This window comes from Phocoena phocoena, chromosome 3 (genome assembly GCF_963924675.1).
Source record: "Phocoena phocoena chromosome 3, mPhoPho1.1, whole genome shotgun sequence".
NCBI lineage: Eukaryota > Metazoa > Chordata > Mammalia > Artiodactyla > Phocoenidae > Phocoena > Phocoena phocoena.
The window spans coordinates 35,797,190-35,821,211 of NC_089221.1; the positions used below are offsets into that span (position 1 = coordinate 35,797,190).

General features: G+C 37.9%; 1 protein-coding gene across 1 annotated transcript; it reads left to right on the forward strand.

The window, feature by feature from the left end:
- Nucleotides 1–70: 70 nt before the first annotated feature.
- Nucleotides 71–23,769, forward strand: CCDC152 (coiled-coil domain containing 152). Its single transcript, XM_065875374.1, has 7 exons — nucleotides 71–157; nucleotides 1,880–1,985; nucleotides 12,804–12,868; nucleotides 16,288–16,390; nucleotides 21,016–21,143; nucleotides 22,943–23,026; nucleotides 23,620–23,769. Exons 1-7 carry the CDS (start codon nucleotides 71–73, stop codon nucleotides 23,767–23,769), a joined length of 723 nt encoding a protein of 240 aa, XP_065731446.1.
- Nucleotides 23,770–24,022: the final 253 nt, after the last annotated feature.

Sequence of the window (24,022 nt, forward strand, 5' to 3'; positions counted from 1 at the left end):
CCACTATTATATGCTTTGTATATTGTTTGTTTGTTTGTTTTAACACTATCTACTCTTCATTAGTTTAGATATGAATCAAAGCAGTGAAGGATGTATGAAAAAGATTAGCAATGTGAATATTGACAAACTTATAAATGACTTCTCACAGATAGAAAAGGTATGTAATGATATCAAACAGCTGTAGAATATAAGGAAAAGTGGAACAGATTTTGCCAATGGAGGGAGTTGGGAAGAAAAAAAATGTACAAAAAAATAAGCAAGGTAAAAATAATGGAAATGAATTTTGCTAAGCCCCTCTCTCTCATTTTTAAAATCTGTATTTAAAACGTGGTTTTGGCTCGTTTATACTAATACATCAACATGTTTGGGGGGCAAGGGAATGAATAATTGATACACTTTTGCTAAACTTAAAGGGGAAATACATGTGTAAGTACCCAGGATGTCCATAAATTCAAGAATGGTTTAGTAAGAATTGAAGTAGACTCAATCCTCAATCTCTTGCCATTATGACTAACTCTTAATTTTTTAGTCTTTCCTATTTTATTTGTTCCCTTTTGCTTCTCTTTTGCCTAAAAGCAGACTTGTTTAAACTCCCCCTCCCCAACTCTGGACAAATTACATGATAGACCATACCCACAAGTATATATTAGGCTTTTTCTCTCCTCCTCTGTCTGGGAGAGGAGTAGGAATAGCTATTGAGAAATGTAGATGGATAAATTAAAGACTTGGGAGGTGGATTTGTGAAACAGGAATAGGAGCGGGAATAATACCTACTTCTATTTTCTCTCCTTTTCTTATCATCCTTCTCTATTCCTTCTTTTCCTCTGTACGATTTAGTATTGCCATAATGAAAGAATTTTCGTGACAATGGGTATTTTGAGACATGAGCTTTTTTTTCAACGATGAACCTGGGTTTTCTTAACCAAGCGATTCTGACCAAAGTAAGAGAGAAAGAGAAGGAAATAAGCACTTTGGTGGGAGAAGAATTTGTACAAAGTATTTGAAGATTAATTTGGAATTAGCTCTTATATTCTTAGACATTTTAAATAAGAAATATTGTTCATTTTTTGATGTTATAATGATATTGTGATTGTATTTTTGAGTCATCTCTTAAAGATGCATATAAATGATAATATTTATGGATGGAACAATATAATGGCAAGGAGTTGCTTTGAGATAAATTCAAAAGTGGTGAGACTAGGGATTGGGTAAAGGTATAGATGATACAGGACAGGTCATGAATTGATTTTTGAAGGTGCTTGAAGGATACATGGCAGCTGTTTCACTATTCACAAAGATATCAAAGAGATATGTTGAAGAATATTTATTCATTGTCTATAATAGCAAAAAGTGGGAACAGCACAAATCTTCCTCAGTAGGGAACTATTTAAATAAATTATATTCATGAATGAAACAATGCAGCTGTTAAAAAGAATGAGGCAGACCTTTATGTGCTTATGTGACATCATCTCCAAGAAAATAGTACTAAGTGGAATGGAACATCCAAGGTACAGAACAGAGTAAATACGACCCTTTCCTGTAGTTTTATAGTCACAAAATATTTTGGAAATATTTATAAGGAATCGTTAATCGAAGGACTGGAGGTTGAATAGTTGGAAAGAAGGAGGTTCAAATTAGATCATATTTTTACTTTTTATAACTTTTCATAAGTGTTCATCTGTTTTAACTTTTTATCATCTTACTCTTTAAATTAAAGATAAATTAGAAAGTTGGCTTATTTAAGAATATATACCAGGCTTAATTATTAGACTCTCAGGTATTAAATGGTTTGTATTTTCATTAGTCTTCATATCTTTAGGTAAAAAATCAAAAGAGCAGCATTGATTTAGTGGTAATATGTATTCTGTTTCTTCTGTAGAGGATGATAGAAAACAGTGGAAAGAACAATATACTGGATATGCAGTTGGAAAAAGCTAACTGTTTATTGAAAGTAATGCAAACAAAGGAGGTCGCAATTAAAGAAGGTTAGTTCTCTGCTGCCTACAGAAATAGTAATTCTAATGAGTGTGCTTTTTGCTGTAACAGTGATTTTACATTTGTAAAATATTTTAAATTCACATAGAACTTTCCAGACTATCATTTCATTTTATCCTTAATATAAACCTGAAAGACAGATGGGACTGGTATTACTATTCCACCTTGGTAATGAAGAAACAAAAGAAGGTAATCTGGGGCTTCCCTGGTGGCGCAGTGGTTGAGAGTCTGCCTGCCGATGCAGGGGATGCGGGTTTGTGCCCCGGTCCGGGAGGATCCCACATGCTGCAGAGCGGCTGGGCCCATGAGCCATGGCTGCTGAGCCTGCGCGTCCAGAGCCTGTGCTCCGCAATGGGAGAGGCCACAACAGTGAGAAGCCCGCGTACCGCAAAAAAAAAAAAAAAGAAGGTAATCTGTCTGAGTCCAGTCAGCTAAGAAATGGCTAATCCAGGGACTTCCCTGGATTTGGCGGTACAGTGGTTAAGACTTCGCCTTCCAACGCAGGGGGTGCAGGTTCAATCCCTGGTCAGGGAGCTAAGATTCCCACATGCCTCGCAGCCAAAAAACCAAAAACATAAAACAGAAGCAATATTGTAACAAATTCAATAGACTTTTTAAAAAATGGTCTACATCAAAAAAAAAAAAAAAAGAAATGGCAAATCCAAGGCTCAGTCCAGGTCTTCAAACACATGGAAAAAGTACAGTTGAATTCCTGCCTCACAATTACACCAGAAGAAATGTGAGATGGGTCAAAAATTTTAGTGTTAAAAATGGGCTGTCCTAGTCTGAAGCTCTCCCCTCACTTCTTGGACGTCCACGCCATGCGCTCAACTGAGCTCCCAGCAGCCGCCATCCGCACTGCCTCTCCTTGCTCTATACCTTCTCTGTGCACCCATCAGCCCTCAGGGAGCCTGGGAGTCTGGGCACCCAGGCTGGCACGGTGCTACTCATTGAGAAAGCGGCATTTCTCTGCGGCACAAAGGTCTGAGACTGCACTCAGATGAACCAGCTGCAGTGGAAACTTTGCCCCAGGCCTGGTAGTGCTGGGCTTACCAAGCAACCCGTTCCAGGCATCAGGAGAACACCAACTACCAAGAGAGCCTGAATTCCCTCAAGCTCATCAGAGATGGTCACGCTTTTCCAGAAGTGTGTGATGAATGGCACGCAGATGCACCTGCTTTGCATCTTCCTGTGGAAGGCCTTGCCCTAGCCCGCTGACAACCGCTGTTTTCAACAGATTCCAAGCTCATCACCTGGGCTCTGTGTGCTGCAACGCTGTTGCCTGGAAGTTAGAGAAGTTCCCCCAAAGGTGTGTCTGTGCCCAGCATGGAAGCCCTGCTGTCCCAGGAGCCCAGCTGTGCCTAGGGCTCCCCTCCTACCTCTGCTGCTTGCCAGTCACAGTGCTGCCCTCTGTGGGGGTCTCGTCCATAAGGTATTTCCTCTACACCTGCGTGCAGAAGCCACCTGATAACCAGGAAGATCCCCCTAGACGGTTGCTAGTCCTGTCCATCCCAGTCTTCCCTTTGCCAGACCGAGGGTCCTTACTAATAAAGAGCTGGGCATCAGAAAAGGAAAAAAGAAGAAGAAGCTGTATACATATAATTCCTCACTATGTCAACTGAGAGGGCATAAAATCAGTAGGAACAAACGAACCTAGCACCAAGATCTTGGTTTCTAATACCGTCTTATAATAAAAGGAACCAGGGCTCCTTGAAGAAATGGTTGATTCTAAGACTGGGGCAAGAAATATATAAGATGAGTCTAAAGCATCTTGTAGTACCAGAAAATAAGAAAGTGCTCAAAAAGAAAAAAAAAAACTCCACAATGATAGGGGTATTTAAAGGGATAAAGGACCCAGGTGAAAAAGTTCTCAATGACCAAAGCTGGAATGATTTGAACAACAAAATAGATAAAGTAGTATTGGATTATAACTCAAAGTATATAATAAATATCCACAAGTACATACTGATAAAAATAAATGATTAAATAAATAAATGGGGATGAAGAGATAAATCTCTGCAGAATTCCAAATAACTTATGTAAGTGACTTGGCCTCAAGGAAGTATATCATAACACCCCACTCATCAGGTGTGGGCTGTGTATAGTGACTTTCTTCACTATAGGGAAACATACAGAATGGAAAAGGAGGTGGTGGAGAATAACTATATAGTGGAAAAATCTGACATACACGACCTAAGGCAAGTAATCAAGGTCAACTTGTTGTAATGTTGATAGTATATACCTTTGCTATGATGTGATGAAGATGGCACTCTACCTCTATGTTCTTCCCCCCCATAACCTCATCTAATCATGAGATAAGCATCAGACAGATTCACATAGAGGGACATGCTACAAAATACCTGGCCAGTACTCTGCAAAACTGTTAAGGTCATCAAAAACAAGAAAACTCTGAGAATCTATCACAGCAAAGAGAACCCAAGGAAGACATGACATCTAAATGTAATGTGGGGCTTCCCTGGTGGCGCAGTGGTTGAGAGTCCGCCTGCCGATGCCGGGGACACAGGTTTGTGCCCCGGTCCGGGAGGATCCCACATGCCGCGGAGCGGCTGGGCCTGTGAGCCATGGCCGCTGAGCCTGCGCGTCCGGAGCCTGTGCTCCGCAACGGGAGAGGCCACAACAGTAAGCGGCCCGCGTACGGCAAAATAAATAAATAAATAAATAAATGTAATGTGGTGTTGTGGATGGAATCGTAGAACAGAAAAAGGACATTAGGTAAAAAGAAAATCAGAATAAAGCATAGATTTTAGTTAATAATTGTGTACCAACATTGGTTCATTAATTATAGCAAATATACTGTACTAAAGTAAGATGTTAATAATAGGGGAAACCAAGTATAGAATATTTGGCAACTCTCTGTAATATCTTCCCAATTTTTCTGTACATTTAAAACTGTTCTAAAAAATAAAGTTAATTAAAGGTCAAAAAATGAAGCCACACACACACAAAAAAAAACTAGAAGAGAATATAGGGGGTTTTGTTTTTAAGAACTGAGAAAGCCTTTCCAAGAGTGACATCTACCAGTGGATATCTGGTTAAATAAATTATGGTATGTTTATTTAACGAAATACTATGTAACTGATAAAAAATGAAGTACCTTTATATGATATAACATAATCTTCCACATATAGTAAATGAAAACAACAATGTACACAACAGTATATTATCATTTTTATAAAAATATATATTAATGCACACACAAACACCCTCTCCCCTATATATTTGTATATCTCTGGAAAGATAAACAATGTCCTGGTAACAGTGCTTGCTTTGAGGGGAAGGAAACTGGTTAGTTTTGGGGCAGAGATTGGCGAGATAGTCACTTTTCACTAAACTTGTGTTTCATGTGTATGTATTACTTGAAAAACATAATCAAATACTTCTTTAAAATCCAGTTATACTTATTCTAAATCTAATGGCCTTTTTGCTGAATAATACGCAGTAGAAGTGAAAGAACAAGTGAGAATGATATCTTAGAAAGCAAAATGTGTACGAATTCACTTAGAGAGGAAGAACAAACTACATATAATGATTGGACTTGTTCAACAATAAAGAATGATATTTTATTTTCTTCACTTGATACCAGAAAAACAATGTCTTTGCCAGCTCAGGATGGTATAATATTGATATTGAGGATCATATACTATTAAAAAAAAAAACCTTTTCATACATAATTGTATTTAATATTTACAACTGCTTTATGAAATAGATATTAATGCCCAAATTGCTTGTTAATGATAGAGCCTAAATGTGACCTCAGAATAATCACTGATTTACTAAATTATACAGTATGAGCAGTAGCTTAATATTCAGAGCTCTAGTTTTTAAGAATTGGATAGGATAGTATACTTCAAATTACACTGTAAAGTCCAACAGAAATGATAATGCCGGTAAAGATTTGCAAAGAGAATTAAAAGCTATTATTCTAAAATAATGAATGATATTCTATTGATACCTTTTGAAGAATTCCTTATTGAGCCAGTTTCCTTTGTTTTTTTTTAAAAGAAAACGGTGTGTTGAGAGAGCCACCTTGTGTTCTAAATTTGAAAATACACATTTTGGGAACATTCAGTATACTTTCAGTTTCAGGGCTCTGTTTTCAATTTGCTGATTACTGAGGTACCATATTTCATAAATGCTGGATTCATGCTTTTAAAGGCACAAAGACAAGTGATGGCAGGATCTATGCCTCCATTTTTAATTGTAGCAGCTGATACAGTACCATACATGAAGTAGGTAATGTCAGTTGTCACTTAACCATCATTCTATTACTGAGAAAAAAAATGGATGATGGTGGGAACTTTGTCTGAGCTGGTGGTGGGGAAGGTAGAGGGGGAATGGGGAGGAGTAGAACCTTATACTTGCATAAAGATTTTAACTTCTACAAAATACTTTCATTTCTATTAGTGTAGTTGAAAAAAGTACATGGAGACTGAGTGCAAGACCTCTAACTGAAAGGTGAAGTTTTGAATTCTCCCCTCACAGTACTGGTTCTTTCAGTTAGTTAATAAATACAAAAACTATTAAACACCTATGAAATAGTTACCACTTTAGAAGCAAGGAATATCAAAATAAATATCTTTACCTGAAAGAGTTCACTATCTAGTGGGAGAAACCACAAATAACTAAAATGTAATGTGAACAATGGAGAAAAGCAATATATACAAATTGCTATGGGACACAGAGGAGAGAAATAGTAACAACAACAATAACAATGTTGAATATTTGTGAGTGAATTTAGAAAGTATATTTTTTCATTTGTTTGTCAGAACAGTCTAATGTATGAGAATAGTAGCTTACCCAGAGTGTCATAGCTACAAAGTAAAGAAAACTCTAATCTGGTTCCTCTGATTCCAAATTTCATGGTTTCATCAGCATATCCTACAATTCCTGAGGAAGTACTGAATTAAGAACACAGGATTTGAAATGCGAAAAACCTGTGTTCAAAACTAGACCTCCCATATACTGTGGAATCTTTGTTAAGTAACCAGACCTCTATGGGTGACTTCCTCCCTTTGCAAAATCACAATAATTATACCAACTTCTCAGTATCAGATGGAATACTGATTATGATGTTTATAATGTACTTAGTGTAATGCCTGGCAGGGTAAACATTCAATAATAGTACTTTATTATACCTAGACAATTTTTATTGTTAGACACAAATGTGGTATTTAATATTTAACCATCAAAACAGGTACCCAACTAAAATGGAAACTAGTCAGTGTGTCACACTAATGCATAGTGCCTGAATATCGGCCGTGGGCCTCTAAAACAAAAAGAAAGAGCATAAGGTTCAATATTTATTAGCTGTTAAGCCAAGCACATAAGAATGAAATTGCCCTAATCTTTCTTTTTAAAAATATTGTTATTCTTTATGAAGTTTTCATCATTATATATTTAGCTAGTATAATTACAAACTTAAACTAGTACAACCTAGGTTTCTCAAATTTATAGTAAAAATGTGATAGCAATAACTATCACAGAGTCTGTCTCTGGCTCTGTTCTTGCCCCCTTTCCAGGGCCTCCCACCTACTCAAATTACTCTGAAGAAGTGGTCTTGCGCTGGTCTTCTTGGTGGTAGTAAAGTAGTTAGAATCATTGACTTTGGTGCTGGACTGCTGGAGTTGATGTTATAGCTCTCCCATCTACTATTTATAACTTTGGATAATTTGCAAAACTTCTGCATATCAATTTCCTCATATGTAAAATGAGGCAAATACTAGGACCAATGTCATAGGGTTAAGAGGGTTAAATGATTTAATATTTGCAAAGCACTTTGAATATCAATACAATATTATTTTCACACCACAGTTTCTCCACTTATTCCTTTCTTACTATGATATTGCCTGTCAATCAATCAATCACTTAACAAATATTTATGGAAAGACTATTATGGACCACAACTGTTCTAAGTACTAAGGAGAAATAGTAAAAAAGAAAATAGTTCCTGCTATCCTGGAGCTTACAGCCAAGTGAACTGATTAAAGTTACAGAAGTTTCCACCACTGTTGCTTACCATCAGCTGTTGCTGGTGATAACCAAGGGTATACTAAAAGCTTATATGCACATGTCAGGGCACTAATGCTTGCAAAGGAGGTTCCATCTCCCATTATGCAAGAAGACATTGGCACCAAAGTTGCTGATGCCTTGTAACTCAACACATGGAGTTTTTACTTTTATTGCTACTCCCTTGCTCTAGGACTCAGGCAAAGAGGACAGGTTAAAGAACAGTGAGGAAGAAAAGCATTATTTTCTCCCAAATGACACCTTCTCATCAGCTCTATTTTCGAACAGAACTTAATGTTCCTTGACTTTCTTTCCTTAGAATGTTCTTTTATGGAAAATTCACTTGGATACACACCTCATAGTTCTCCAGACATGTCCAAATGTGCCTTACTTCTAGGGCAGATGTTGCTAAGTCACATGGTGGGGAATCCCTACATACTGGGTTTATCGTGCCTTAGAAAACTCATTACTAAATCCTGGAGTGCATTTGACTTAAAGAGTGCTTAAAGAGTGATTAAAAGGTATTTATTTTATAATTTATTTTGAGATATCTGGTTGCTTTATTAGGTCTCATAATTGTCAATTAAATATTATTTTAAGTGTCTCAACTTTGAGATAATAATTCCAAAATGAAAGCAAATAAATTTATCTTTTATGTTTTAGAATGTGCTACTCTTCATAATATGATAAAAGGGCTACAACAGACCATTGAATATCAACATAATTTGAAAGGTAAGTTAGAAAAAAAAAGTAAAATCTAAAAAAATAAGATATATTTAAGCACCTTTAAGAATAGAGAGTTTTCATAAACAAAATGAAAAGGCAACCCTCAGAATGGGAGGAAATATTTGCAAATGAAGCAACTGACAAAGGGTTAATCTCCAAAATTTACAAGCAGCTCATGCAGCTCAATATCAAAAAAATAAACAACCCAATCCAAAAATGGGCAGAAGACCTAAAAAGACATTTCTCCAAAGAAGATATACAGATTGCCAACAAACACATGAAAGAATGCTCAACATCACTAATCATTAGAGAAATGCAAATCAAAACTACGAGGTATCACCTCACACATGATCAGAGTGGCCATCATCAAAAAATCTACAAACAATAAATGCTGGAGAGGGTGTGGAGAAAAGGGAACACTCTTGCACTGTTGGTGGGAATGTGAATTGATACAGCCACTTTGGAGAACAGTATGGAGGTTCCTTAAAAAACTAAAAACAGAACTACCATACGACCCAGCAATCCCACTACTGGGCATATACCCTGAGAAAACCATAAATCAAAAAGAGTCATGGGGGGGGGGGGCTTCCCTGATGGCGCAGTGGTTGGGAGTCTGCCTGCCGATGCAGGGGACACGGGTTTGTGCCCTAGTCCAGGAAGATCCCACATGCCACAGAGCAGCTGGGCCCGTGAGCCATGGCCGCTGAGCCTGAGCATTCGGAGCCTGTGCTCCGCAACGGGAGAGGCCACAGTAGTGAGAGGCCCACGTACCACAAAAAAATAAAAATAACATCATTATCTACATGGAAAATCTAAAATATTCAACAAAAAAAACCTTCTAGAACTAAGTGATTACAGCAAGGTTGAGCTATACAAGATTAATATACAAAGGTCAATTGTTTTCCTATATACTAGCAATGAACAAGTGGAATTTGAAATTTAAAACACAGTATTTGGGGCTTCCCTGGTGGTGCAGTGGTTAAGAATCCGCCTGCCGGTGCAGAGGACATGGGTTCAAGCCCAGGTCTGGAAAGATCCCACATACCACGGAGCAACTAAGCCTATGCACTGCAACTACTGAGCCTGTGCTCTAGAGGCTCTGAGCCACAACTACTGAAACCTGCGCACCTAGAGTCCATGCTCTGCAACAAGAGAAGCCACCGCAATGAGAAGCCCACACACCAAAATGAAGAGCAGCCCCCGCTCGCCGCAACTAGAGAAAGCCCATGCACAGCAACGAAGACCCAACACAGCCAAAAATAAATAAATAAATAATTTTTAAAATTAAAAATAAAAAATAAAACACAATACTATTTACATTAGGACCTCCCAAAATGAAATAGTTAGGTATAAATCTAACAAAATATGTATAAGATATATATAAGAAAAACTACAAAACTTTGATACAGTAAGTCAAAGAAGAACTAAATAAATAAAGAGATAGTCCATGTTCATGGAAAGGAAGATTCAATATTGTCGAGATGTCAGTTCTTTCCAACTTGTTCTATAGATTCAAAGTGATCCCAATCAATATCCCAGCAAGTTACTTTGTGAATATGACAGAGTATGGATAATACAGAACTTGGAATTATTGTTATCCAGGTCTAATGTCTCATTCAGTCCTGTCACTGATCCCAGTTGGGCACTGAACTCAAGTCCTGACCTCTATCTCATACTGATTCCCAGTTCCAGTCCTGGCTCCAATCCTACTTCTGGCCTAATTTTAGCTCTGAACACCTTTAATGTCTGGCTCAGGTAGAGATCCTGACTCTATTTTGAACTCTCACCATGCACTATACCAGAATTGGCTCTTTCCTGATCTAAGTATATCTGATTTTCCTAAAATCACCTAGAGGTTAACAAGAGTGAATACAGAAAACTGTGAAGCACCACTCCTTCTCCATCATCCTTCATCAAGAGAAACATTTTGGTTATATACAAAAAATGTCAATTATGATAGGTGTGAAGCAGTAGGACAAGTTAAAGATGCAAAACTACATTTTAATTAATTTCATTTCTTCTTATTTAAGTTTTACATGGAAAGGCATTATATAAATACAACTGTGGTTCTTAATAATGTTGCTGAAAGCTAAAACCTCCCTTTCTTTCTAGCTTAGGATATCACTCATCTTCTCTTTTGACAGTAGTTTTGTTTCCCTCACCCATTCTGCAATACAAACTATACTAATCCTCACATACAGATCAATCCAACCATACACTGTTTTACTTACATTGCTACAGCTACTGAAGGCTATTGGTGAAAAATCATACACTGCAGACTTCTTTTAATTTTTGAGACCCAGTATCACTTATACCCTTAATTTATCTTGGCTTTTTAAATTTTCATCCTTTAAGCCCCCAACTTTAAATGTTTCTTTCTCTTTCAACCTACTTTACTTTCTATATCACAGAAAAAAATGAAAGCTGTCAGGTATAAACTACCTCATTGCCTGTCATCTACCACCCCTTCTTCCCACTACACTTTCTCCAATGTATTCACACACAGGCATATCCTTCCTTCCTTCCTCATTAGCTTAGAAAAAAGAAAATCCTTCTTTTCCAAAGTTTATTTCTCTGCATGGGTTTAACTTTCATCTCTCTTCACCTCTCTCTTCTGGGATGTTGCATCTTCAGTTGTCTCTTCTTTTCTCTCTTTCATTTCCCTCTTTCTATTGGCCATTCTTCTCAGCACTTAAACAACTCAGATCTCTCCCACCTTTTCAACAAACAAGACAAAGTTTTCTTGACTTTGGGTTTATTCCCTCCAATTACCCTCACTCTTTCCTTTTACAATCGAATCTCAAGGGAATAGTCTGCACTCACTCTCTCCATTTCCTTACCTTCACCTAGTCTTCAACTTAGAACAATTGAACATCTCCCAGAGTTTTCAGATTCAAAGTTCTTTCATTTTATCTTTTTACTGCATTTATTGCCATTGATTATAACCCCCTTAAACTCTCTTTTCTTAGTAACACGCTCACCTGCGTCTCTGGACACTTCTTCTTAGTCTTCTCTATAGGATAGTCTTCCTTTGGCCACCTCTAAATGTTTCTCAGCCTACAAGAAATATTCTCCTGGATACCTCACGCATTTCAAATTTGGCGTGGTAAAGATCTAGATTCATCACTTCACTCCTAAAAATCTTCCCCTTTTAATTTTTCCCAAACCAATGAACAGTTTTCAACCACTCAAATCAGAAAACTAGAAGGCAAACGTTCCCTTTTCTCTTTTGCCTCTGCTATCCAATCGGTCACTAAGTCTCCTGTTAATTCTATCATCTAAAAGTTATCTTTATTTTCCTTTTGTCTCCTACTGCCAGTGACCTAATTTAGGCTCCTGTTATTTCTTACTTGATCACTTGTTACTGATATCCATTCCTCTGGGGTTAATCCCCACCCCCATTCATCCTCTGCACTGCCGGATAATCTTTTTAACATGTAACTAATCATTTCACTTCACTGTTCAAAATTCTTTGATGATTCTGTAACCTATAAAATAAAATTCAAAGCTATTCATATAGAATATGTCTACCTCCTATTAGGCTACATCTCCAACCTATTTAACACATTTTCCTTAAAATTTACACTCCAACAATACTGTATTTGAATTGTAATTTTCCCAAATGTGCTATATTCACTCAAGCCCAAAGTCTTCTGTGCAGTTTTCTGTATCTGGAACACATTCCTCCAACTTATCATTTAAGTCTCAGCTCAAGTGGTTCCTCTTCTGCAAATCCTTTCCTGACTTCAAGCTGACCTAAGCTTTTCTTCCACAGCTCCCCGCCATATTTCAGACACACTGCCATTACAGAGCAATTATCATAGCATATCATAACTATTTATACATCTGTCTCACCACTAGGCTGTAAGTTCTTTGAGGAGAAATAATTTTTTTGTTTCAACATTCCCAACGTCATGCACAGAGCCTGGTGTGTAGTTGATGCTGTATGCATGTGTTGAATACATACATGAATGGAAACTTGAAATGTTAAACATATTCCCATATTAATTTAAAAGTTCTATATATTAGGATATTCACTGATGTTTTTTACACAGGTGAAAATGAACAACTAAAAAGAAATGCTGATCTTATGAAAGAAAAGTTAAAAACTCATGAACAGGTGAGTTTGTGTGTCTTCATATTCAATCAGATCCCTGTGGAGCATTGTCTTCCCAAATTAGAAAAAATAAAGTAGTTTTTTTCATTAATAAAGACAGCCAAGGGCTTCCCTGGTGGTGCAGTGGTTGAGAGTCCACCTGCCAATGCAGGGGACTCGGGTTCTTGCCCCGGTCCGGGAAGATCCCACATGCTGCGGAGCAGCTGGGCCCGTGGGCTATGGCCGCTGATCCTGTGCGTCTGGAGCCTGTGCTTCGCAACGGGAGAGGCCACAACAGTGAAAGGCCCACGTACCGCCAAAAAAAAAAAAAAAAAAAGACAGCCAAAATTTTTAGAGCAAATATATATGGGAGTGCCAGACTTTTTACTGTAGAATATACTCAATTAGCACTTTAAAACTTTTTTATAATAAAGTGAATGTCTTCAATATTTAGAATTTGAGTAATTTATTGCAATTTTATTGTACCATCTAAATGAAGACAGCATTTTATGTGGATCACCAATTAATTTTCTCCCAAGGGCCAACATACCCTCTGCTGTTTTCTTCTCTCCTATAAGAGCAGTGCCATGATGGCAATTACAGAACGTAAAACACAGTACTTAGAACATAAAAGGTCCTCAGTAAATGTAAGTTCCCACCCCTCTGCCCTGTGGGAAGTTTATTATGCTAGTTTTTTCTCATCTCCAGAGAGCCAATATGTCAAACTCTGGCAGACCTAAAATTTCCAAAACTCAACTTGGATCTGTATCCAGCTTAGAATTTCAACTTGAAGGATCATCTCTATTTCAATCTGGTTCTTCACTTGAGGAGCCTTTGAAGAAATACAGGCTAATTCTGTAACCCTTCCAGGGCTTCTGGGTAATACTCAGGAGTAATGAATGGCAACCGACTGTGCTCTTGGAAAATTTAGCTTCTCATCACCAATTCTGAAATAATTTAAATATCTCTGGATTATATCCCATCCTTTATTTTTCCTTTCCTCTGTTTCCTTTATTTTTCCACCATTTTCATATCTTGCCTCTAGAGTTCAACAATAAATGTGAAGTCAGGGTGTAACTGGGACAGAGCGAAAGGAGGAAAATTTTTGCCTCTTTTCTCTTCTAAAATGTCAAGTCATAGAATACTGCTTTATCTAGAATACTATGAATTTTCAGAGGGATGGGAATTACAGAGAAAATGCCATGATCCAAGATTCTGAACTTATTAATCGCTGTCCAAAGCAAACTAAAGATCACCTCAATCCAATGAAAATTCTCTAGTACAAAACCTCCAGGCACATCCAAAACATATGGAGAACCACTCCCTAGAAACAAACTTAGGAGTTACTTAACGGCCATATTTATGGAATATGTTAAGAATTATTAAGTTTTATAAGAACAAAAATATAACCAGAAGCTGTCCGTTGGAATTTAAAGTTCCCAGAAAGCAAATGAAAAGAAGGCAACCAAGAATAACTTGTTGGAACTTTGTCCTCTTAAAAAGAAGAAAGGATTGGACTCCTTGGGGCTGGCACAGGCTAAACTAGGGGAGAAGAACCTAATTAGATACAGCCTGGCCCCAGCCCAGACATTTAGGATAGCCTTATGCCTCAAGGCTGCAGTGAAAATCCTGGGTCTTACCAAATTAATGGAAACATTTCAGGTGGCAAAGTCAATGGGGAAAAGATACATAGATTTGTCTCTTGTGGTTTCCCAGGGCAGCAACTGCTTAATGCAACCATCTGAGTCAGGAGAAGTTTATGAAAGGCACTCTATAGTTCCCCATCTAGAAATCTAGATACAAACATAGGAAAAATAGCAGTTTATGAGATTCACCCCTTTAGTCACCTGCCCAGCTTTAATCAAAGGCAATGGTTGGATATGTTCAGCCATTCCTGCAAGTTGCCTGGCAAAAAAACATAGCCCAAGTAGGACTCCTGACTATATCCCCTTGAATTTTTGATAATCTAGAGGAGCTATTCACTGGGTCGAGGCTAAGAACCTCTGACTTAATTCTTATTTGCACTCTCATTCATTCAAAATATATATATCAAGGGATATACACTAGGAGTTAGGAATACAACAGTGAGTAAAAACAAAGTCCCTGCTTTTATGGTGTTTAGAGATTTTTCTGGGCCTCTTGCCTTGATCGTTGTCTCTTTCTTACTATCCCACCTCACTTTTATTCTTCCTGCTTTCCTTTTCTCCTGCCTGTGAGTGGTTTCTCTATGTAGAAACATACCTCTGGAAAAATTGTAAATTTTATCTTTGGAGGATTTCTCTCTCAACACCTCTCTCAATGCCACTCTCCGTATTAGCATAATAAATCACTTCTATGCTTCAACAACCTAAGAAACTAACCTCAGGAGGCTGTTGAGCACTTCTCAAACCCCAAATTCATCCTTCTTTAGCCTCCCCATAAAACTAACCCTTACCATAGGTAATGCTTAACCTCCTTCTGGGAATTAGGAATGTTTATATAATTTTCAGAAACAGAAATTCAGCCCACATTCAAAGGGATTCATCCTTCATTAGGGTAAGCTCACAGACCATCAAACAGTTCCTAAAGTTGGCTTTAAAATATAGCTTTGGTGCTTTTTTGACATATTTTAATGCTGTCATGGCATTTATTCATACAATTAAACAAAATATTTTGAGCATCTATGATATGCTCTGAATATAGTGATGAGAATTCAGAGGCAAAGATAAAAAATCATTGTCTCTAGGGCTTCCCTAGTGGCGCAGTGGTTGAGAGTCCGCCTGCCGATGCAGGGGACACGGGTTCGAGCCCTGGTCTGGGAAGATCCCACATGCCGCGGAGCAACTAAGTCCATGTGCCACAACTACTGAGCCTGCGTGTCTGGAGCCTGTGCTCCACAACAAGAGAGGCCGCGATAGTGAGAGGCCCACGCACCACGATGAAGAGTGGCCCCCGCTTGCCACACTAGAGAAAGCCCTCGCACAGAAATGAAGACCCAACACAGCCATAAATAAATTAAAAAAAAAAAAAATCAGGGGCTTCCCTGGTGGCGCAGTGGTTGAGAGTCTGCCTGCCGGTGCGGGGGACACGGGTTCGTGCCCCGGTCTGGGAGGATCCCACGTGCCGCGTAGCGGCTGGGCCCGTGAGCCATGGCCGTTGAGCCTGCGCGTCCGGAGTCTGTGCTCCGCAATGGGAGAGGCCACGGCAGTGAGAGCCCCGCGTACCGCAAAAAAAAAAAAAAAAAAAAAAAAAAAAAATCATTGTCTCTAGATGGTCTCTATCTACTTGGACCAGAAATTGGTCCTTCTCAAAGCTGAGCATTCAAACAATGAACAATATCTTCCCCCTCTAGATATTATTATATACCAAAAATTAATATAAACTGAAAATTTCATCTTTCTAATTAATCAAAAGTTGTCTACACATACTCAAGTTGAAGGATGAATGTATATTTTAATCTTTAGGAATATAAGAATAGTATTGCCAAACTTATGAGTGAAATGAAAATCAAAGAGGAGGGACATAAGACAGAAATAACAAAACTTTATCAAGATATGCAGAAAAAAGGTAAGTTTTAAAATTTACTGAATTCTAAGATACCATAAAACAATTTACACAGATATATAAACTTTTTTCAGTAATTGCCAGTATTCTGAATAAACATTGCCTTGAGACATTTGAATTTAGTTTTTGTTCCTTTATATATATTTATGTGATATAAATTATAACACTTAGAAATTGGACTCATGGAGTTTGCACTTAACATTATTTAATGTGAAATAGTTAATATCATTGTAAAATTAATATAAAATGTATAGTTAACTTTGATATTTATATACTCAGCATATTGAATATAATTTCACTAATGAAATATTCTTCCTTCAGCAAAGTCTCATGAAATTATGTTGAGAGTTAACTGGTTTCATAAAGGTATTAAAAACTTTCTTAATGAGCCTAGATGCACACCATATGCAAAAATTAACTTGGAATGTATGATAAGTCTGAATGTAAACCTACATCTATAAGACAAGTAGAAGAAAGCATAGAAGATAATCTTTGTGACCCTGAGTTAGCCACAATTTCTTAGAAAGAAACAAAAAGTACAAAAAATAAAGGAAAAAAGTTCTAAATTGAACTTCTTCAAAACTATTAACTTCTGTCCTTCAACACTGTTAAGAAAATGAAAAGACAGGCCACATACAGGGAGATAATACTTACAAATGCATAGCTGATAAAGGACTTATGTCCAAAATCTATGAAGAACTCTTATAAGTCAAAAAGAAGTCAAACAACCCAGTAAGGAAATGGGCAAAATATTTGGACACTTCCCCAGAGAAATACGGATGAAAAGTAAGCACATGAAAACACACTCAACATAATTGGTTAGTAGGGAAATGCAAATTAAAACCACAATGAGATACCACATCGCACCTTTTAGAACTGCTAAAATCTTCTATAAAACGATCAATACCAAGTGTTGGTGAGGATGTGGAGCTACTGGAGCCCTCATACATTACTAGTGGGACTACAAAATTATAGTCATTTTAGAAAAGAGTTTTGCAGTTTCTTTGGGTTCTTTGAGAAGCAGATGCCTAGACAGAATTAGACATTCAAGAGGTTTGTTAAGGCAAACATTTGTGAGGGTAGATAGGGAGGGAACTGGGGGAGACGGGGTTAGCCGTGGGTTTATGATACAGGTCTAACCTCTGTGAAGAAGAGAAGAAAGGAAGGTGTGTTGGGCAGAAGTCTTAGACTGTGACACACTTATAAGAAAGTTTCAGCAAAGTTGGGCCAAATTTGCCCATCAACCAAGTTCAGCAACTCTCAGGAACAAGTCTGCCTTAGTGTCCCTGCCAAGTTCAGTCACTGGCTAGGAGCAGCTCTTGGGAGTCATGAGCTCAGCATAAACATGGTCATGAAGACAATGAGCCAATTATGTTCCCTGAAGCTGAAGATCTGAAAGATGCATTTTCATGGCCACAACTGTCCCCTCCTTATACTACACATACCTACTTCTCCATAGGAGTTCAGGTAGCAGGTTCTCCATGGTTCTTGTGGATGTTTCTTCCTCAGGAGAAGAGGGATTGTTGAAATGTTCTTCCTCCTAGGGACCTAACCATGTCTTTTCAGCCAGCGGGTTCTAGACCAAAAACGTGGTTCAGACTGGGGGACCGAGCAAAGGATAATAATTTTTAACTGGGGCATGTACCCTCAGCCTCCTGTTCCTCCATTTGGATTCTTTTGTACTAGGTGTTAAGCAGCTTGGCTGCTCATCTATTAACTAACTCTACACCTGTCGAAAATCACGCCCCTTTGGCCGCTCTCTGACCTTCCTGCTCATTATGATAATTGTGGCCTCCTGGGTTTTGGCAGTTAAGCACCATCATCTGGCTTCTACAGCTTGGTGGGGGAGGGGGGACACCATCCGCATAGATATTAATGAGCCCAACTTTATACCCACCTCTTCTGTCAGCCCAAGCTTGCAGATGAGAGCAACCATTGAACTTCTTGGTGGTGCTGGTTTTTCTCTCACCAGCACATTCCTTGTGGTCTTGGTTAATAGTGTGTCTTCTGGGCCCTCCTAAGGAACATGATCTTTTGCTGAGTTATCTTGCCTCACATAACATATCCACTCAAGCATGCCAACTTTCGAGAGCCTTCTTATGCCTTTCTCTACTATCTGCCAGGGCATCTCAGGTATTCCCACTTCACTCAGCTTTGGCCAGGGCTTTCTCTAGAGGTCTAAGGCTACTCTAACAGAGTTTGTCCCATATCCTAGGTCCTTGCTAGGGTATTATGTCCCCTGTCCCTAAAGAGTATGTATCTTCAAGTCAATGATTTCTTGCTTACCTAGTCTTACTTTCAGTCTTCTTCTATCCAGCACCCTCAAAGTCCGTTCTCAAGGGTATTCACATGGCTCTTTCCAATACAACCTAGCTAATTCTTGCGGCTCTCTGGGGTATAATCACTTTCCCCCCTTATCAGCCCCAGCACTCCCCCAACCAGGTTATACTGCGCTTTAACCCTAGTTATTGGCCTAGCAGCCAAAAGAGGAGGGAAGGGCATCTTCTGAGAGGAGCCTCTGCAGCATCTTTCATCAGCTAGGTTAGCGCTAGTTCTTAACAGGAAAAAGTAGGTCTGCAATTTCCGAGCATTTAGGGGAGTTGTCACAGCCAGCATCCTCACAGGTGTTTATCCAGATGTTCCTGTCCTATTTTTCAGGATCTTAGGTGTTCCCAACTAGGACCCTGATTTAGCATAGCAGACCTGTTTTGGCTGAACATTTCAACATCTCTGGAGTTCTGCAACTTTAATGATTAGATTTTCTGTTGCTCAGCTCTACCTGCTCTTCCAACTAGAGTTGGTGAGAGTCTGTTTGTAAGCTATCAAAGAGTCCCTCTGGCTCTCACACCTATTCTTTATGTTTTGTTTTGTTTTCCTTTTCTCTTTTTTTTTTGTTTTATTTTTTTTTTATACAGCAGGTTCTTATTAGTTACCTATTTTATACATATTAGTGTATATATGTCAATCCCAATCTCCCAATTCATCCCACCACCACCATCCCCCCACCTTGGTGTCCATACGTTTGTTCTTTACATGTGTCTCTATTTCTGCCTTGCAAACCCATTCATCTGTACCATTTTTCTAGATTCTACATATATGCATTAATATACGATATTTGTTTTTCTCTTTCTTTTTTTCTTTTTTTTTTTGCGGTACATGGACCTCTCACTGTTGTGGCCTCTCCCGTTGCGGAGCACAGGCTCTGGACGTGCAGGCTCAGCGGCCATGGCTCATGGGCCCAGCCGCTCTGCGGCATGTGGGATCTTCCTGGACCGGGGCACGAACCCATGTCCCCTGCATCGGCAGGCGGACTCTCAACCACTGTGCCACCAGGGAAGCCCTGTTTTTCTCTTTCTCTTTCTGACTTACTTTACTCTTTACTCTAGACAGTCTCTAGGTCCATCCACATCTCTGCAAATGCCCCAATTTCGTTCCTTTTTATGGCTGAGTAATATACCATTGTATATATGTACCACATCTTCTCTATCCATTTGTCTGTCAGTGGGCATTTAGGTTGCTTCCATGACCTGGCTATTGTAAATAGTGCTGCAATGAACACTGGGGTGCATGTGTCTTTTTGAATGATGGTTTTCTCAGGTTATATGCCCAGTAGTGGGATTGCTGGGTCATATGGTAGTTCTATTTTAGTGTTTTAGGACCCTCTATACTGTTCTCCATAGTGGCTGTATCAATTTACATTCCCACCAACAGTGCAAGAGGGTTCACTTTTCTCCACACCCTCTCCAGCATTTATTGTTTGTAGATTTTCTGATGATGCTCATTCTAACCGGTGTGAGGTGATACCTCATTGTAGTTATGATTTGCATTTCTCTAATAATTAGCCACACCTATTCTTTAAATCGTTAAATTCTTGTTAACAGCTGTTTCTCATTATCCCTCAGTAGGATGTCAATTTAATTTAGCAGTAACTCTCCAACTCTACTGTCTTTGTGGGCATCCTTTCCCTCTATCTTTCAAATGCCTGAACTATTACACCTGCAAGGCATTCACCTCCACCAGGACATTTCCCCCAGATTACTTCTGGTAAAATCTTCAGCAATCAGAACCCCGTTGTGTACTAGGAACTACCAGTACTCCATATACCACTAATGATGGCTTCCTCGTTTCTTACAAAGCAGTAAGTGCCCCATCATACCTGTTTTCTTGTGCTAGCTCAGGTCCTCCAAGGAGCCGACAAGATGGGAGTAGACAGTCAAAGAAATTTATTGGACAAAATGCTTATGAAGGGAAACGGTGAGGGAGCCAGAAAAAGCTGATGTAGTTCTAGAGTCATCCTGTAATTTGAGGACTTCTATAACTAGGAACCCAGGATGTGTCCCTCTTTAACCATTATATCTCCTATTTATTCTCTAGGCATTTCGAGAATATTATTCTCTAGATATTTAAGAGTACAAATTATTCATTCAAAAGCATTCAATGGGCAACCTTTGCATCGCAAGCATTTTTCAGGGGCTTGTTAAAAATATATAAAAGCTACCCTGCATGTAAACAGTTTCTAAAATACATGTTTTTATTAATAAATTCCACTTTCTTGTAGATTGTTTAAAATTCAAAAAAAATCTTTTAAGATTTTTGAAATGTTAAGATGAATTTATGTTTTTATGCAGTTGAATTAAGTGAAGAAAAGAATAAAGAACTGATAGAGAAAAAGGAGGTGGAAATCTCAGAGTTAAATGCAAAGTTAAGAACTCAAGAAAAGGAAAAACAAAGTGAAATAATCAAACTACAGCTAGAGGTAAGTGTTTAAGGCTCTGCTAGATTTGAGGATGTATCCCTTAGTCTAGGCCATACTTTGGTTATCTGTCATCAGAGTGAGATAAATTTCAGGATTAGAAACAACCCTGTGAGAGGGCTTCACACACGCTCATTCTTCATCCACCACCTGCAATGCTTAAACCTGGTACAGTACAACTGTTAGCTACACTGCCTTTCAGCACTTGGCCTCAAGGTGGGACTCTTCAGTCATTCAAAAGGTCCTGGTTTCCAGAGAGGGTATTTTCCTCTGACAGCAGAGACAGATAACTCATATTACCTGCATTTTACAGCTGAGTCTACGCAGCCTTTTTAGGACTACCATTCCAGCTGTGGGGAGAGTGTTTCCAACCCTTAACATTACTCTCCTCAGCAGAAATTGTGGGACCCTGGTGAACTAACTGGAAATATCTTTTTCTTTATTTAAAATAAAAAGAGACTAATTTGTTCCCAATAAATATGTAGAAATATAGAGGCAGACAAACCAGATTTTTTAAAAGGGACTTTAAATAGGGCATCTCAAAGGCTGAGGTTCTGGTTCTTGGGTCAAAAGCCTTCTCAGTTGGTTGTTTAATCAGATGTCAGAATCTCAAAGACATTGATATTTTGACAATATTTTTGTCTAGATTTTTGCCCTTTACATTTTTGTCTAGATCCTTCTAATCTCCCTTTCCATCATTCTTCCCTCAGCTTGACTCCCACCTTACCTTACGTTGTTAGAACTCACCTACTTAGTTAAGATAACCTAGTTTTCAAGTTCTTTAAAGTTTGGTATCCTGAGGTGCTTGGTGAGATACAGTGTTGAAGATTCTATAATTATTGAGCAAAAGGGGACTGATGTTGACTTTCGAGGCTCTTTGATGCTGTTCCTGCCTTCTGGTCAAGTGTACCCACAAACCACAGTGAGGGATGGATGGCCATCTGATATAAAATAGACTGTGTTTCAAGATTGGCCATCAACTTCTAATCCACTGATTGGGAATGTGCATTTTGTTTGCCATCCTGGCCCTGTCACTGGTCTAGCCCAAGTTTGTTGTTTGATATACAGAACTCTTTGCTATTTATCTTCATTATAACTATAATCCATTTCTCTCCCCAAACCAGAACACAATCTCACAGAGTTTATTCTTAGTTCACAGTAAGGCTACATTAAATTCAACCTGAAGGAAAAATTATAATGGAAGATTTTGCAAAAAATATGACTGTAACAATGGCCCATGAGAATTTTTTTAACCCAATTCACTTTAACGCCAAACCAGCAAGAGTTCAAACTAAATCAATAAAATCATATCCAAATTCTACTATTTAGCCTCAAAGTTTCTGCAGAAGGGTATATATGTTTTTCTCCCATGACTGTTGATTATACTACATATTCTTTACAAAGTACACTCATAGTAACATGAAAATATTTTTATCTATCTTTAAGTTAACTAGATTCTCAACCCTAACTAACTAGATTCTTAATCCTCCATGATAGAATCAACTGATGTCTTGAGAAAAAAATGATGCTGACCCCACCCCAGAATTTCTAAGGTAGTGTCCAGGTATTTGGTTCTTTAAAAAATCTCCCCAGGTAATTTTAAAATGCAGCCAGGGTTAATCTTGTTTGGGTATTCCTTGTTCTTTCTTAAAGACTTTTCTATCTTCTGTTATACAGTGAATACACTTGAATTACAGATTATATGTCTAAGGATACAATGGATTATACTTATATTTATAGAAACATTTGTTTCTAATTGTTTAACTAGAATGTTCTCAACTTTCTTTTTAAACTTGATTCAGTTTGATGCCAAACTAGCAAGAGTTCAAACTAAATCAAAATCATATCCAGATTCTACTGTTTTGCCACACAGTATCTACAGAAGGGTATGTGAGTTTTTCTTGCACAGCTGTTGCTTAAAAAAATTAATTCTCTTAGTGTGTTTTCATAAAGGTTATATTTACTAACAACATACTTAACAGTTTTCCTTAAAATATATCACACAATAAAGATATTAGATTTTTAATAATCTTTATAAGTCTCTTTCAATTTAAACTAGTAAATCTTAGTAGTAAATTAAAACATTAGAGAAGTCCTCTGACTCTTTGGACCATCTAAGGAATTCCATAATGTACTTTGAACTAAGGCTGATTTACTATTCTGAAGTTATTTAGATACTCAGATAGCAGATTACTTCTTGTTCAACTCCTTTATTTATGGTTTATAATTTCAAGCTATATAGGGAGAATGGAACAAACTAAAACAAATGGTGCTAATGTGTGTTTTTGTATCCTTGTACCAGTTTTACCCCATTAAATCCCACAAAAGCAAAATTATAGACCTTTCAAAATATGGTATCTTTTTTAATACCTACTTCTACATAAACCAGAAGCATAGTTTTTGCTGTTGTTTTGTTGTTCCTTGTACTTAATCTTATTATTCATGAACTGCAATAACAAAATTTTTCTGCTCTCTTTAGAAGCTTCAGCATCTTCAAGAAGAAAAAAACAAGGAGATTGCAGTTCTTCGTAATACCATTCACGATTTAGAGCAACGCCTCTCTGTTAGCAAAGATTCTCAATTTAAACTTGCTGGCAAAGATTCTAACTTTAAGCGTAGACGGTTTTGAGTATGGAAGTAAATTCATTAGTTGCTATCTAATTTCTTTAAAAGCAATTGAAAATTCACTTCTATTGTCAATATAACATACTAAGTAATTACAATGAAAACAAAAAGACAGCTTTAGACTTCATTGAGTTTATTTAAACAAATGCACACTTTTGCCAATCGTGTTCTGCATTCTTGCTTAATAGTATTAGCCATAAAAAAGTTCAGGTTTATAGGACTTAGTTTACCTATTGAACCATCATTGAGTATGGAAA